Below are 14,495 nucleotides of genomic sequence, written 5' to 3' on the forward strand. Positions count from 1 at the left end.
TACGGACCTCATAGCAACATTGCTTCCATCGATAATTATATGCTTCAGATTTCCTCTTCCTGGCTCATTCTTCAGCTCTAGGTGGTACGGCGTTTTTATGGCATGAAGAAATATTTGTACTCCAGTTACAGGTGGCCCGTGAGTTACCGGCCTCACACACAGTGCGGGGATTGTGGGGTTCACTATATGACTTGGGGTGATGGATGTGACAGGCGCCTGCTTTGTATGATTAACCGTCAGAGGGAGGTAAGAAGGTCCTGGCTTTTCTGGGATCACACGGTCGCACTTCACAGGACTCGATGTACCTCTCGGTATAAAACTAATATAATTTTCTGCAGCCCTTTCAGCCTCCAGTCTTTGAGACGTCAATCCTACGCTACCCAAGTGATTGGTCATCCTTGAAGGCGGCTTTGAAAGAGGTCCAACGTTGGACAACCCAGCACTGACATTTGGTTCTATGGTAACCTCCTGCTGTGGCTGAGACTCTACTTTGGGTACGGAGGGGTTTTTAGTCATTTGATGAACCCCGGTGCTGTGGTCCTCTGGTTGGACCAGGGTAGCACACAACTTTTTGTTTGCTTTTTCTATTTCTTCAAGAAGCTTCAAAGGTTCCTCAGATTGTCCCAGTTCGCAAATGACCTTTTCCACCACAGCTTGGGAATATCCCATAGTCTTAAAAAAATTCACAAGAATTTTGTACTCCGTTTCGGCACTCACAGTGTCTGTATCATCTAGAAGTATTACTGAATCCTCCGTGCTGATGGACTCAGACAGTAAGTCAATAATCGGGACATCCGAACTGTCAGCACTTTTGATGACAGGACCATCTATCTGTATACATTCCATTGAGAACTGTTTCTTCGGACACCTGTCCTCATTCTCCGAGCTTCTTCTTTTTGTAGACGATCTATCCGGCTGGGATTGCAAAACACACGAGGAGCTCGGCTTCGTTTCCGGAACACAAGAAAACACTGTATCCAACTGATCTGTCAGCTCGGTCACAGGGGTCCATCTGTTTTTTCTGGTCTGCTCAGAGTCCTGTTCGCTTTGCGGTTGGTCTTTAGTCCTGGAATTTACCATAATTATCTCACAATCCAGATCGTCCTGTGCCGACAAACTATTGTCATTTGACACAAGGCTCAACAACTCCTCCTTTAGGGCACTGGGTAGTAGCAATAAATCCATCGTATAATAATCAGCGTGGACTTCAACAAGAAGTTTAAACCTCCGTTTTACCTCCGATTCCCTGTAATGGGGTAGGCTTTCATTGCTTCGGAAAAGCCGGACAAACTGCTGTATGCGACTCTGAGCCATGACAACTGGTTCTGTTCCTCCTTTAATGCTAAGGATCCCAATTTCCAATACAGAGATGTTGGCGCTAGTGTCCGTAATGAGACGGTTGAGGAATAAATTCTTGGCGCCAGCAAAGATGCAATGCATCTCTTTGGGGTAAGGTTCCTTTTCCTCCATCTCCGGTTCACAGAGGCCTTTAACATACTCCTGCAACAAAGAAAGAGGATCGTAAAGGCACATTCATCCACAAGTGTGTGTAGGCGTGTTTGAGGTACGGGTAATCTCGCTGTGGACCCTTTGCTCCCTCTTCCCACCCAAGGCAGGATAGATACGCTCTGCAGTGGAGCATCTCAAAAACTTTAACTAAGGTAGGATTGGGGCTAGATCAGAGGTTCCCAAACTCGACCCTCAAGACACCCCAACAGTCCAGGTTTTAAGGCTTGAGCATAGGTGTCTTAATGAGTACCTCAAACAATTAGCTTTAACTATCTGTGCTCGACGATGGATAGCCTGTTACGGTGCCTTGAGGACCAAATTTGGGAACAATAGTAGAACTGGCCATAGTGAACTTAAACTGACCACAAATTGCTGCACGTGTGGGAGAAACATCTCATCATCTAATTTCTTATAAGCTTCTCCAGCAGTGGCCTGTGACTGGTCAGTGTTTACAGCCACTGGTCAACTGCACCAATTTTGCCTCTGAGGGAACCATAGGGCAGATGCATTAAGCCTGGAGACGTGCTAAAGCAGTGATAAGTGGAAGGTGATAACGCACCAGCCAATCATTACGGGTTTGAAAAATGACAGTTAGGAGCCGATTGGCTGGTGCATTATCACCTTCCACTTATCACTGCTTTAGCACTTCTCCAGGCTTAATACCGATCACAGATTAAAATAAAAAAAACTGAGCTGTGCGTGACTGAAATATAATATCCTTTAGAATACAAGATCTAGTGTTGCGTGCCAGCCTTTCTTCTACGGGAAAGTGGAATGTGTTGGGAAGACCCATCTCTGGAGATAAAACAGAACTGCAACTAAAAAGGTAAAACACAAATACGGAACAGGAGGAGGCGTAATCTTACTCACACGTCTCAGGCTATTTCAGGGACAGATTAGGTATATACCCACATAATTATATATAGTAAACCTTAAGATGACCGACTAAGCCCTACATCCCAATTATGTTCTGAGAAGGAGTCAGAGGACTGAAGTTGTACTTGAATTTGTATTCTGAGGTACATCTTCACTGACTTCTCTACCAAAGTAAATATGAAATGGCATAGCCATGGTCCAGGGCCAGATTAACGATGGGGCGGATGGAGCCACAGCACCCAGGCCTCCCAATTAAAATAGGCCCATCATCATGAGGATGACCAGCCACCCAAGCACTTGGCCACAAATAAGTAATGAAGTATTTCTAATTTTCTCACAAAATGATGCAAATTTTATACTTTTACATATTTAAGAACATTGTTGCTCTTAATCCAGGCCTGCCGTGCTCCATTCCTTCCTATACCACTGTACAGGGAATGCCGGGAAGGATACAGACACACTACCTTGGCTTTGTGCACCGCATCTCTTTTGCCCTTAAGCTGCAGCCAGATCCGGCCGGGGCTTTTTGTCTCTTCTCCGTCCTTGCAGGGGATGTTCTCCAAAGACCCCAGCACTGTAAACAGCACCGGGAACAGAGTGTGCACCAGGGCACGGCTCCGCTCCAGCATGCTCCTCTGGTCCCCGGGAGCTGTGAATTCATCCACCAGATCTTTGCAGAGGGCCTCATCGTCCACCTTGATTTGAACGTGGATGTTAGCCATGCCTTGTATGCGCTTAGTCTGGAACCCTGGACATGCTGGATACTGCGGATCTGGCAAAGAAAATAAAAAGGCATGACAGGCATATTAAGGATTTAGAATTCTCCAACACAGGGCTTGTACTAATAACACACATTCATACATACATACTTAATATGTTCAATAAGGCCAGATAGAGGGCACTCGCCATTCTTAAAATCCAACAGTCTTTATTAGGAAGTCATCATGTAATATAAAGTCTTTATATTAAATGATGACTTCCTAATAGAGACTGTTGGATTTTAAGAATGGCGAGTGCCCTCTGTCTGGTCTGAATGGCCTTATTGAACATATTCGTGGAACATGCAATGTTACCATTGTGGAGCACCCCGTGCAATATCATTTATACTAAAATAAATTATGTATTATGAAAATATAAAATATATACCGGTATGTATGTATGTATGTATGTATGTATGTATGTATGTATGTATGTATGTATGTATGTATGTATGTATGTATGTATGTAAAATTGATTTATTTATTTATAAGAGACATTGTTTCGCTAGTTCTGTTTCACATCCCTTTGTTTATATATTGGCAATAGAACCCATGTTGTTGGGTAGCAGGGGACAGACTGATAGCGACACAGGAACAGAACTGAAGACTTAGGTATTTCAACATAAAGTAGTACATCGCTCTGGTTCCGCTATAACATGTGTTCAGGTATATAAGGTAACCAAGAGGACAGGATTTCTGCACCACTACAAATACGGTAACATGAATTATGAAAACAAAGAATAAAATCAGGGAGATTATTGGCCAATTTGATGCGCTCTCATGCCATGCCCTCACATATCCTGCAAATTGTATCCCCCCCTCAGGGTCCATGGCTACGGACACGCTGGAAATTTCTGAGGTATTCCAGACTTATTACAAACACCTTTATGAAGACCTCCAGATCAGCCTCTTGAGTGTATGCAGTTCCTTCGGAAGGCTGATTTGCCGTAGCTCACCGACGATGAGGAAAGGGATTCTTTAACTTCACCTGTGACTGACCAGGAACGGCTTTCTATTATTAAATCTTTAGTTAAAAAGGAAAATCCTCTGGCACAGAACGCTTCAGGGCGGAATACTATCAATGTTAAAGGACCATTTGCTCCCCAAATTCTCTACTCTCGGGAACTCGGCCTTTACGTACTTTTCCGGAGGCTTGGATTGTGGAATTTCCGAAGCCAGGGAAAGACCCTAACCAAGTACAATCCTATAAACCCATTTCTTTGTTAGATCGGGACTTAAAAATATTGACTAAAATTACTGGCTCAACGTTTGCAGTCAATTCTCCCTAGACTTAAAATGGATTTGTTAAGCGACGTACTTCCGTGCAGAACGTACGCATGTTGGTGGCAGCCGTGCACCGTATACGTCAGCTTGGTAATAGGCTATTATTGTTAGCTGCGACGCAGACAAAAAGCTTTTGATCTTGTTTCCTGGTCACATATTTTGAGAATACTACAAATTCAGTACTTTGGCCCTGATTTTATAGGGATATTTAGAATGTTGTATTCCTCTCCTGAGGCCCAATTCACCCTCTTTCCTTCTGTCTAGGGGGACCCGTCAGGGCGGCCGCTTATCCCCATTGTTGTTTAGCCATTTAATTCGTACTTTCTTTCACAACGTCTCTTGGCAGGGAGTGGTACTGGGCAATGTGAAGGTGAAGAGGTCGGCTTTTGCCAATGATCCGCTTTTATATTTTATTAACCCAAGATTAGCTCTGCCTGGTGTACAAACCATATGGAGTACTTTTCATGATATTTCAGGTTTTCTTGTTTATTTTCATGGAGAGGTGCTAGCATTGCACCCTGATGCGCAGCTGGGCTGGGGATGGGGGGGGGGATTGGGAGATGTTTCTTTATTCCCTTTTTGTTGGGCTTCAGAGTATTTGGTTCTGCGATTTCCCAGAGATCTTTTAGATCTTTACTATGCAAAATTTTTCTCATTACATTACTCAACTGCGTCCGATTTTGATCAATGGAAACATTTGCCACTCTCCTATACTGGCCGTTGTCATCTATTTAAGATGGTCTCCTTTCCCAGGCTCCTCTACCTGGCCAAGATGCTGCCTTTTCTTTGAACTAAATGTGATATTGCGGTTATTGAAAGGGCTATTACCAAATATATATGGGCCGGCAAACATCCCAGGATTTCGTTGCTGAAATTGCAACAAGTTATTGGGGGTCATTCTGACCCGATCGCACGCTGCAGTTTATCGCAGCGGTGCGATCAGGTCAAAACTGTGCATGCCAGAAGGCCGAAGATCCGTCGGGCCGCTATGATCGCCTCTGCCTGATTGACAGGCAGAGGCGGTCGCTGGGCAGGGCGGAACGACGGTGTTTGGCCGCCGTTTCGTGGGCGCGGTCCAGCCAACGCAGGCGTGACCGGACCAAATGGGTGGCGGGCCGCAGCAGCTGCGGGCCGGGGAGCGAAGAGTAGCTCTCAGCCAGCACGCTAAAGCTTTACTGGATAGGGGACGGAGAGAATTATGTCTAAGTCTTTGGATCAAGCGTTTCTCTCGGATATTACTTTGGTTGCATTGCTTCATAAACCAATGGCCTCTTTTCCGGTGGCGGTGAGAGATCACCCTTTGCTTTATACCCCTTATTTGGCTTGGCACATTTCTCGCAGAAGGTTGGGTTTGTCGTGTACTAGGTCTATTTTGTTGCCTCTGATTCATAATGAGGACTTCCACGATGCGGCTGCAGACAATGTTATTACTACTTGGCACCTCCAGGAACTTCATTTGGTGCATCAATTTTTGGTTGCGGATTGTTACTCAGTCTTTGACCTGTCCAGCCTTAAGGAATTACATCCACAGGTTTCCATCCCTTTATCTGCCTATTTTCAATCCCGTAGCTATATTTTGAAATAAATGTCAGAACTCCCTGTACGAGATTGGCATCATTCCTTTGAAATGCAGGAGTGCTGATGTTGCAACCTGACTACATCTTTGTACAAAGTTTTACTGGCAGCTTAACTGCAAAGAACATTATGATGTCTTTGTACGCAAGCGGCAGATTCGAGACGCCACATCTCTGTACAATTCTCAACGGCTGAGGCATTGGCAGATTTCCTCAGTACCGCTGCATACAAAGACACAGCTGCGACGGGATATACATCCAACTCTGAATCAGTCCCTTAGCCCACAAGACCAAACTACACTTATAAAACCCATGACAACCGCCTGAAGTTCTCCACGATGGTTCGGCAGAGAGGTAAAGGCGGCCTTCGTCTGCCAGATATACACGGTTACTACCAGGCCTGTCACCTCCAACGGATCCTTTGGTGGTCCAGAGCTGCTTCATCGAAACAGTGGGTGCAGATTGAGAACCAGGTGCTCGCCCTGCCTATTGCTGTTGCCCCGTGGCTACATACCCCCCCAGCCATCTCCCACCCCACACTTTGGCGTGTTGGAAGGTGGTGAGAAAACTCCCCTCCATATCCTCGTCGACTTCTTCTTACTTGTCTTTCTTATTTAATGAACGATTCCCCCCGGGAATAGATCCGCAGGCCTTTCAGCACTGGTATGGACTAGGACTCTGTAGGGTCGGGCAGCTGGTGGATGGGGGTGGGGTTGTCTCCTTCTCGGACTTACAGGCGAAATGGCGCTTACCATCTGGGGATTTTTGGCGTTACTTGCAAGTCCGGCACTTTTTGGTTTCCCAAGGTACTCTTGGAAGGAGGCCTGTGGCCTTCACACCGTTCGAAAGCCTCTGCGACGGCCCGTCGCCCCCGGCTCATTCAATCTCTTTACTATACAACATGCTCTTGGCAGACTCTACCTCAGCTCCCCCTTCCTTTACTGAGTCGTGGGACAGAAACCTCGGATGGGAGACCGGGGGAGATGTCTGGGAGAAAATATTCAAGCTGGCCAACGCTTGCTCCCCCAGCACACTGGTAGTTGAGACCCAGTACAAATTGATGGTACAGATGCCCTGACATTCTTTCGAAAATGGATCTTGGTCTCCCCGACCCCTGTTGGCGTTGCTCTTCCGGCCCAGGGAACGCGCTCCATATACGGCGGTCATGCCCCTTACTCCAGTCATATTCGAAGGAGGTAATTTCACTCACGGCTGACATTACTTAGTATTTATCCGATAGTTGTGTTGTTGCATAACTTTGATATAGGCTCTCCCACCAATGGCTACGGTGGCTAAACAGACCTTCAGCCACTCTACGACAATGTTCATTGCCATGATTGTCTGTATGTTACTGTACTTGTGTTTTTTTTCAATAAACACATTTTGCACTAAAACCCATGACAAAGGAAAATCAGAGATGGCAGAAGTGAGAATGATAAGTAATGTACTGTACCTAGCAAAAGTTGCAGGAGGGTGAGCACAAGCCATACTGCAAACACAACAGATGAAGCACATGAGAGCATATTTATAAAAGATTCAAAAAGGTTAAAAATTGTAGTCATTTTATTAACAAACTAACATTAAACCAACATGTTCTATAAAATGAGCCAATGACTCAGGGGTATAAATGGGAAATGAATCCAGCATATGATCACTCAGCGAGGATTACTTTCTACAACTCAGGGGTACAAGATCCCCAGACAGCATGATCTACATAAGGGGCTCATTACCTGTGACCACAAAATCCTCAAGCGCTTAAACGCAATTTAAATATGCTTGATATAGGTATACGAATATACTTACAATGAACTAAGGTTTAAATACGGTTGAAATTACTTAAAGGTAAAAAATAAAATAAAAAAAAAGGGGGCAGACTAGATGGGCCAGGTGGTTCTTATCTGCTGTTCTATTCTATGTTTCATTGTGGTTACTTATAGTCATCGTTTTGCCAAAGAAAGCTGGAATTACTAGTATTATTCTGCACAAGTGCGTAATCTAAAAATATTGCAAAGTGATATACTTACATCAAGATATCTATAGATAATTACTAATTACTTGCCCATCCAATACTTCTTACAGGTTCTGTAACTATGGGGTCGATTTAATTCGGCAATTTATTAATAGCACCGGTAATTAGCTCCCGACGCTATTCTATTCAGCTCCAGTTAAGTCGGCGATGGCCCGTTCTCGCCGCCTAAACAGGTTGAATTGTCGGGAGAACGGGCATTCTCCGACTTAACTCCCCGGCACGAGGCTGATTCCCGATAGAATCAGCCTTGCGCCGGCCGCGAGGCAGCACTTTTGTCGGGTTTCTTCTCTCATCCTGTTGTGTATTCTTCTCTCATCCTGTTGTGTATTAAAGATTGTAGGAGAACAATATGGCTATTTGTTTTTTTAAATATTAATTTGTAAACAATATTAAAAAAAAAAAAAAATTGTAGCCCAGAGAAGAAGGGATCCAATATATGGGATTAGTGGCAGTGGAGAGAGGAAGAGGGGCACAGAACATGGGTGTAGTAGCCCTGAATTTGGGTGCCATGGCTGCAATGGAGGGGGGAGGGGGTCCAGTGTATGGGTGTATTGATAGTGAGGGGGTCCACACACTCTGGGTGCAGTGGCTGAAAGTTGGGTCCCTAAGGGGGGGCAGTGGTGGCAGAACGGGCATTGGAGTGGGGACAGTTCCCTGGGTGCAGTGACTGTAAGGTGGGCCCCCACACTGTGGGTACAGTGGCTGAGAGGTGGGTCACCAGGGGCAGAGGTCTAGCAGTTACTTACGGGGCCATGCAGGAGTCGTCGCCGGCTGCCGGGAACTCCGGTCTCTGATGATCTATGTGACTGTGAGCTCGAGAAGAAGCAGATCAGCAGTTACTAATCAAACACTTCCGGGTTCCCAGGCGCCACCGCGCACCGCGCGTAAAACACATCCAGACACTAGGGGTGTCCCCGCTACAGCCGCCATTACTGCTGAGCCCGGGGCGTAGACGTCAACGGATCTCATTCTCCGGAAAAATGTCAGACGTCAGACAACTAAAACATCACACAGCTACATGATTGACGAGGCTGAAGTCATGGTTGGTTCTATATCGGAGGGGCTGAAGGGACCTTGTGACGTATTGAGGGGGAGGAGCTACGTCACCAGGGGGAGGAGCTACGGGCGAACAGGGTACCCGAAAAGTACCCTCGCGGGCTCCTGAAGTCATGTCATCTTCGATATTCTTCCCTTTTTATTTATGCTCCAGCTTTTTATTCAGGGCATGTTGTATTAAAACAATTATATCAAGTTGGATTTCTTCTCAGTTAACATTGTACAAAAATGATATACCTTACACAAATATGAATTGTACCTATGCCAACAAGCTTATGAAATAGACTGGCAAAGTGGGTACGGGTGAATTGACCACGTGTGCTTTCTGTGAGCCACCAGGGCTGAGGGTGCAACAGGCATATATTCACATACCTCAGTCCCAACATGATCCTCTCCAGGAGGGACACAATGCTCTGCTTCTGGACTTCCCTCTTAATTTATGATTGCCATCACCTGTGCTGAACACCTTTCTTATCTATTAACCTGTTCAACACAGGTGCCGGCAATCATACATTAAGAGAAAAGTCCAGGAGCAGAGCATTGTGTCCCTCCTGGAGAGGGTCATGTTGGGAATGCCGAAACTCAATTATTCGGCGTAAACTGCAGAATCAATGGGTTTTCCCCATGCATGGATCCCCGATGGTGCCTTTCTTTCGCAGTTCCTGAAGCTACGAGGAAAAGTCCACTCTTAGGGATTCACACGCGGATGAATCACTCCTAACTGAATCACCTTGCCCCTGCAATTAGCCGTTAGGTTTGTGCCCATAAGGGGTAAAAAGCAACCCCCCTCCCTCCTTCACACATCCTAAACCTAACCACCCCACCCCACCCTCCCCCCCGCAGTCTAAACACCCTCACCCACAGCCTAGCCCTAACCCTCCCAGGCATACTTACATTCAGGATTACGGCTTTTGGGATGCCAAGGTCGACATTCTGAAAGGTGTCTGTGTTCCGTCGCCAGCATTCTGACTGCCAGAATCCCAAACCCCGGGATCTCAACTACATCACGATAGAAAAACTTTCAGTGAATTGCTGAATGGGACTTACTGACCATAATAATATATGCTACAATTTCCATCCACCAGCACCAAAATAAGTGTTCCATATTAAACCAAGACTACAGGCAGCATTCATGATGTCTTTGCTACTTTGCAAATGCAAAATGACTCATGGCTATAAAGAGGACAGGTATGTGAATGGGAATTGCCCAATTCACTGAGTCATGGACTGATGACATGATGGTAATTTTAACTACTCATTCTTCCTGCATGTGTAGATCTGCAAAACTAGTTCTATTTTTACCTACAGCATCTTGTTTATTATAAAGTACAGACATATTACAGAAAGTATTTCAGCCATTAACATCAGTCCCTGCCCCAGTGGAGCTTACAATCTATATTCCCTATCACACGGACACACATATTGCAGGTGACACACTGACCGCTAACCGCAAAGTTCCCACCATTGAATATAATGGAGAGGCTTTGCGATGCGCTGTCTGACAGCTCAGACACGCAGCCAATCAGCAGAGTGCCAGGACGTTGCGCTCGCTGATTGGCTTAAGAGACCTTTCTGTGACAGCAGTCACGGGGGGTCTCTGCATTTTTCTGTGACAGCAGTTACGGGGGGTCTCTGCATTCAGGGAAAGGGGTCCCATGTGTAAACATGGGACCCCTTTCAGTCCGGCTTGGTCGGGTGTTCGTTTATTTTTTTTGCCAAGTACGAGGATTTATATCTGGACACTGGATTGAGGTGAGTATAATTTTATTCACAGGTACCCCGGATCGTCGGATCAGGAGACGTGGCAGTCGGCGGGTCAACATAGGTAAGTATGTGTGTGTCGGCAGGTGTGAAATAAAGTTTTACTCTCAAGGTGTGTGTCTCCTGTTTTTATTTGGGTATTTTTTTTCCAGTAGTACTACAGGTACCAGCGGGCCCGTTTTTCTCCCGCATGCTGGTACTTGTGGTTCTCCAAGTACCAGCTTGCGGGGGAGGCTTGCTGGGACTTGTAGTACTACTGGAATAAAACAATATTCTTTACATTTTCTCAAGGCTATCAGCCCCCTATCCGCAGTCCCGTTTTTCGACAATTTCGGGAATTCGACCGCAATTGCATATACCCCATATACACTAGGGTTAAGTAACCTACCAGCATGTTCTTGGGAGTGTGGGAGGAGCTACAGCACTCGGAGGAAACCCACGCAGACATGGGGAGAACATACAAACTCTGCACTGATAGGGACTTGGTCGGGAATTGATCTGAAGGGGTGGTCTTCTGTATGCCGACTGACTGGATCCCGGCGCACAGTATACCGGCGCACCTCAGTGCTGTGCAGTAATGCTGAGCAGTACTATGTGCCACTTACTCTGTGCTGTCCTTCATACTAAATGGAAACACAACTATTAACATGTAAACACTTTACTTACATGTTCATTGGTGAATTTATAATGAATTGTCCTGGATTGCCAGTATGCTGGCAGGGATTGGTGCTGGTGCAAAGTGGTCTAATGGGGGCCTTCATTTTTTACCAAGGTTGTCTACGTTCTGCTAAGGCTCTGGTCTTATAAACACACTGCTGTGGTTGGTACTTGGGGCCGAACTCATCTCTGTGCGCAAAACGTAAAGCGATTATCAGCAGACTGTGCGCGTGCCGTGATCGCACTGCACACCCGCCAAAGTACCTTCGCGATCACGCTCACAGTGAGATTTTTAACGCAGAATGATTGACAGGAAAGCACCATTCGGGGGTCCTTACGTGGGAGTAGCGGCAAAAAAAAAAAGTCAGGTCATGGATGTTTTTGAGGCATGTATCTACCTTCAGCTGCAATCACTTACATAGAGAAACATGGTGACAGCGTAGCTTCTGCCGCAGCCTGTCTGCAGCCATAGGTCAACCCTAGAAGTTAATGTTCCACGTTATTGCGTTCATAGGCGTGCACAGATTCCGACATGGGGGTGCTGTTCCAGACTTTCCCCCTCCGCCGCATTATGGTCAACTCTCCCCCTCCTTGTCCAGGACATAGGCTGGTCACCTGGGCAGCACAGGTGAGCAGTCTATGGGGGTAATTCCAAGTTGATCGCAGCAGGAATTTTGTTAGCAGTTGGGCAAAACCATGTGCACTGCAGGGGAGGCAGATATAACGTGCAGAAAGAGTTAGATTTGGGTGGGTTATTTTATTTCTGTGCAGGGTTAATACTGGCTGCTTTATTTTTACACTGCAAATTAGATTGCAGATTGAACACACCCCACCCAAATCTATCTCTCTCTGCACATGTTACATCTGCCTCCCCTGCAGTGCACATGGGCCCTCATTCCGAGTCGTTCGCTCGGTATTTTTCATCGCATCGCAATGAAAATCCGCTTAGTACGCATGCGCAATATTCGCACTGCGACTGCGCCAAGTAATTTAACAATGAAGATAGTATTTTTACTCACGGCTTTTTCATCGCTCCGGCGATCGTAATGTGATTGACAGGAAATGGGTGTTACTGGGCGGAAACACGGCGTTTTATGGGCGTGTGGCTGAAAACGCTACCGTTTCCGGAAAAAACGCAGGAGTGGCCGGAGAAACGGGGGAGTGGTTGGGCGAACGCTGGGTGTGTTTGTGACGTCAAACCAGGAACGACAAGCACTGAACTGATCGCACTGGCAGAGTAAGGTTGGAGCTACTCTAAAACTGCTAAGTAGTTTGTGATCGCAATATTGCGAATACATCGGTCGCAATCTTAAGATGCTAAGATACACTCCCAGTAGGCGGCGGCTTAGCGTGTGTAACTCTGCTAAATTCGCCTTGCGACCGATCAACTCGGAATGAGGGCCATGGTTTTGCCCAACTGCTAACAAACTTCCTGCTGCGATCAACTTGGAATTACCCCCTATGTCCCAGTGCAAGGGGTGGAGGAGGTAGTATGATACCCGGCGGAGGGGGGAAGTCCGGAGTGGCACCCCTGCGTCGTCATCTGCGCACGCCTATGATTGTTGCTCATGGCCGTAGAGAGCGGCCACAGGCCCTGGTACTAATGGGGGGCTTGGCGAATATGAGAGGTGTTGCTACGGGCCCTCTTTAGAAATGAGGCGGCACGCTGTTTGAAGGGGTCCCCAGCGGCCACACAGCGGTACATGTGTAGCCCTCAGCAGCAGGCACGTGTTCCCCTCAGCAGCAATTTCAGTTAACCCACACAATACGGCAAGGAAATGGGAGAGGGGATGTAAGGGCAGTGAGAGTGTGTACTCACCAGGAAGTCTCTATGGGAATAAACTTTCTGGTAAGTCCCCCCCCCCCCCCTTCCGCCGTATAGAGACTGCCGTCTGCCACACGGGGGGACAATGGTTCTATGGTGATACCAGACAGATAACGTACGTGGTTTCTGCTGTCATTAAGCTCAGTATACAAGTTCACTGTAAGATTAGGGTATTGGGAATTACCTGAAACTATTATACTGTAGCAGTCATCTAACTTTTGGAACACTATAAATAAACTCTTTGTCCCAGTCTTTCCAGGTATTAAGGAGTGCCGTGTAACCCTGCAAATGATCTCCGTCTCTTATCACAACTGTTATTTCAGTATGTGTAATTACAAATGAAGTAATTGTGCATTCAGGCTAGAGAGTAGTGGCTCATTATTTTGCTAAGTAGCATAGTCTGGTCTCATTAGTTGCTATGGGCAACACCTCCATGTTTATTTTTTTTTAGAAGTTTTTGTAAACCTACCTCAAAACCAAGGCTAAGGAGTAGATTGAATAAAGCTTCTACAAATGAAAAGTGGTGGTGTTTCCCAGAGTAACCAGTCAGACTCTGTGTGTCGGACGTTATGATGCCCTGAGTTCAGTTCTTTAGTAGTCCACAGGGGAAAAGGGGGGGGGGGGGGTTGCTCTGAGCAGTGAGCCAGGGCTATATGGAAATTTTGCTATGGGGCCCCTATTCAATAGGGCCCCATGGCATAATTTCCTATTATGCTATGGGGCCTATTGGTCTAGCTACTCCCCTTCTGGGTTGTATTGAGTATTTGATGATAAATATATTCTTAACATCAATGCCTTCATTAAGTCCCAATTCAGTTATAAAGTTGTGGGGGAAATACCATAGGAACATTGAGAACAGGGTTCAGTAGGTGGGGCGGGTGTTATGTTGCTGCGGTCCCCTACGTCCAAGTAATGCTTAATATTTGTAGGTAGCCTCTGAAAACGATATGCCACAAATAATATTTGATAAATATCCCCTAAATATGAGGATCCAGTTTTTCTCATACATGTTTAATATGAGTGCGGACAGATGTATTGCTGGGATGGGGGCTCTTCCTAATCCAACTCTAAATCACAGCGTGGAAATAAAGATATATATATATATATATATATATATATATATTTCTGCACCTTCTGGTTTGGCAGTGTTATTTTAACTTCTGCCT

General features: G+C 46.1%; 1 protein-coding gene across 3 annotated transcripts in view; it reads right to left on the reverse strand.

Annotated features, from left to right (window-relative positions):
• The window catches only part of N4BP1 (NEDD4 binding protein 1), a 50,363-nt gene extending 41,361 nt beyond the window's left edge, over nt 1–9,002 (reverse strand). The window contains exons 1-4 of one of the 3 annotated variants that reach the window (XM_063945585.1): nt 8,777–9,002; nt 7,455–7,490; nt 2,850–3,157; nt 8–1,500 (exon numbers count right to left, since the gene is read on the reverse strand). In XM_063945585.1, coding sequence (XP_063801655.1) covers nt 8–1,500; nt 2,850–3,107 — 1,751 coding nt within the window. In that variant the 5' untranslated portion in view covers nt 3,108–3,157; nt 7,455–7,490; nt 8,777–9,002. The remainder of the gene's footprint in view (nt 1–7; nt 1,501–2,849; nt 3,158–7,454; nt 7,491–8,776) is intronic. The other 2 variants (XM_063945584.1, XM_063945586.1) reach the window with 2 other exon arrangements.
• Between the last annotated feature and the right edge of the window lie 5,493 nt (nt 9,003–14,495).

The sequence above is a fragment of the Pseudophryne corroboree genome, chromosome 11 (genome assembly GCF_028390025.1).
Source record: "Pseudophryne corroboree isolate aPseCor3 chromosome 11, aPseCor3.hap2, whole genome shotgun sequence".
In the NCBI taxonomy this organism is placed as follows: Eukaryota; Metazoa; Chordata; class Amphibia; order Anura; family Myobatrachidae; genus Pseudophryne; species Pseudophryne corroboree.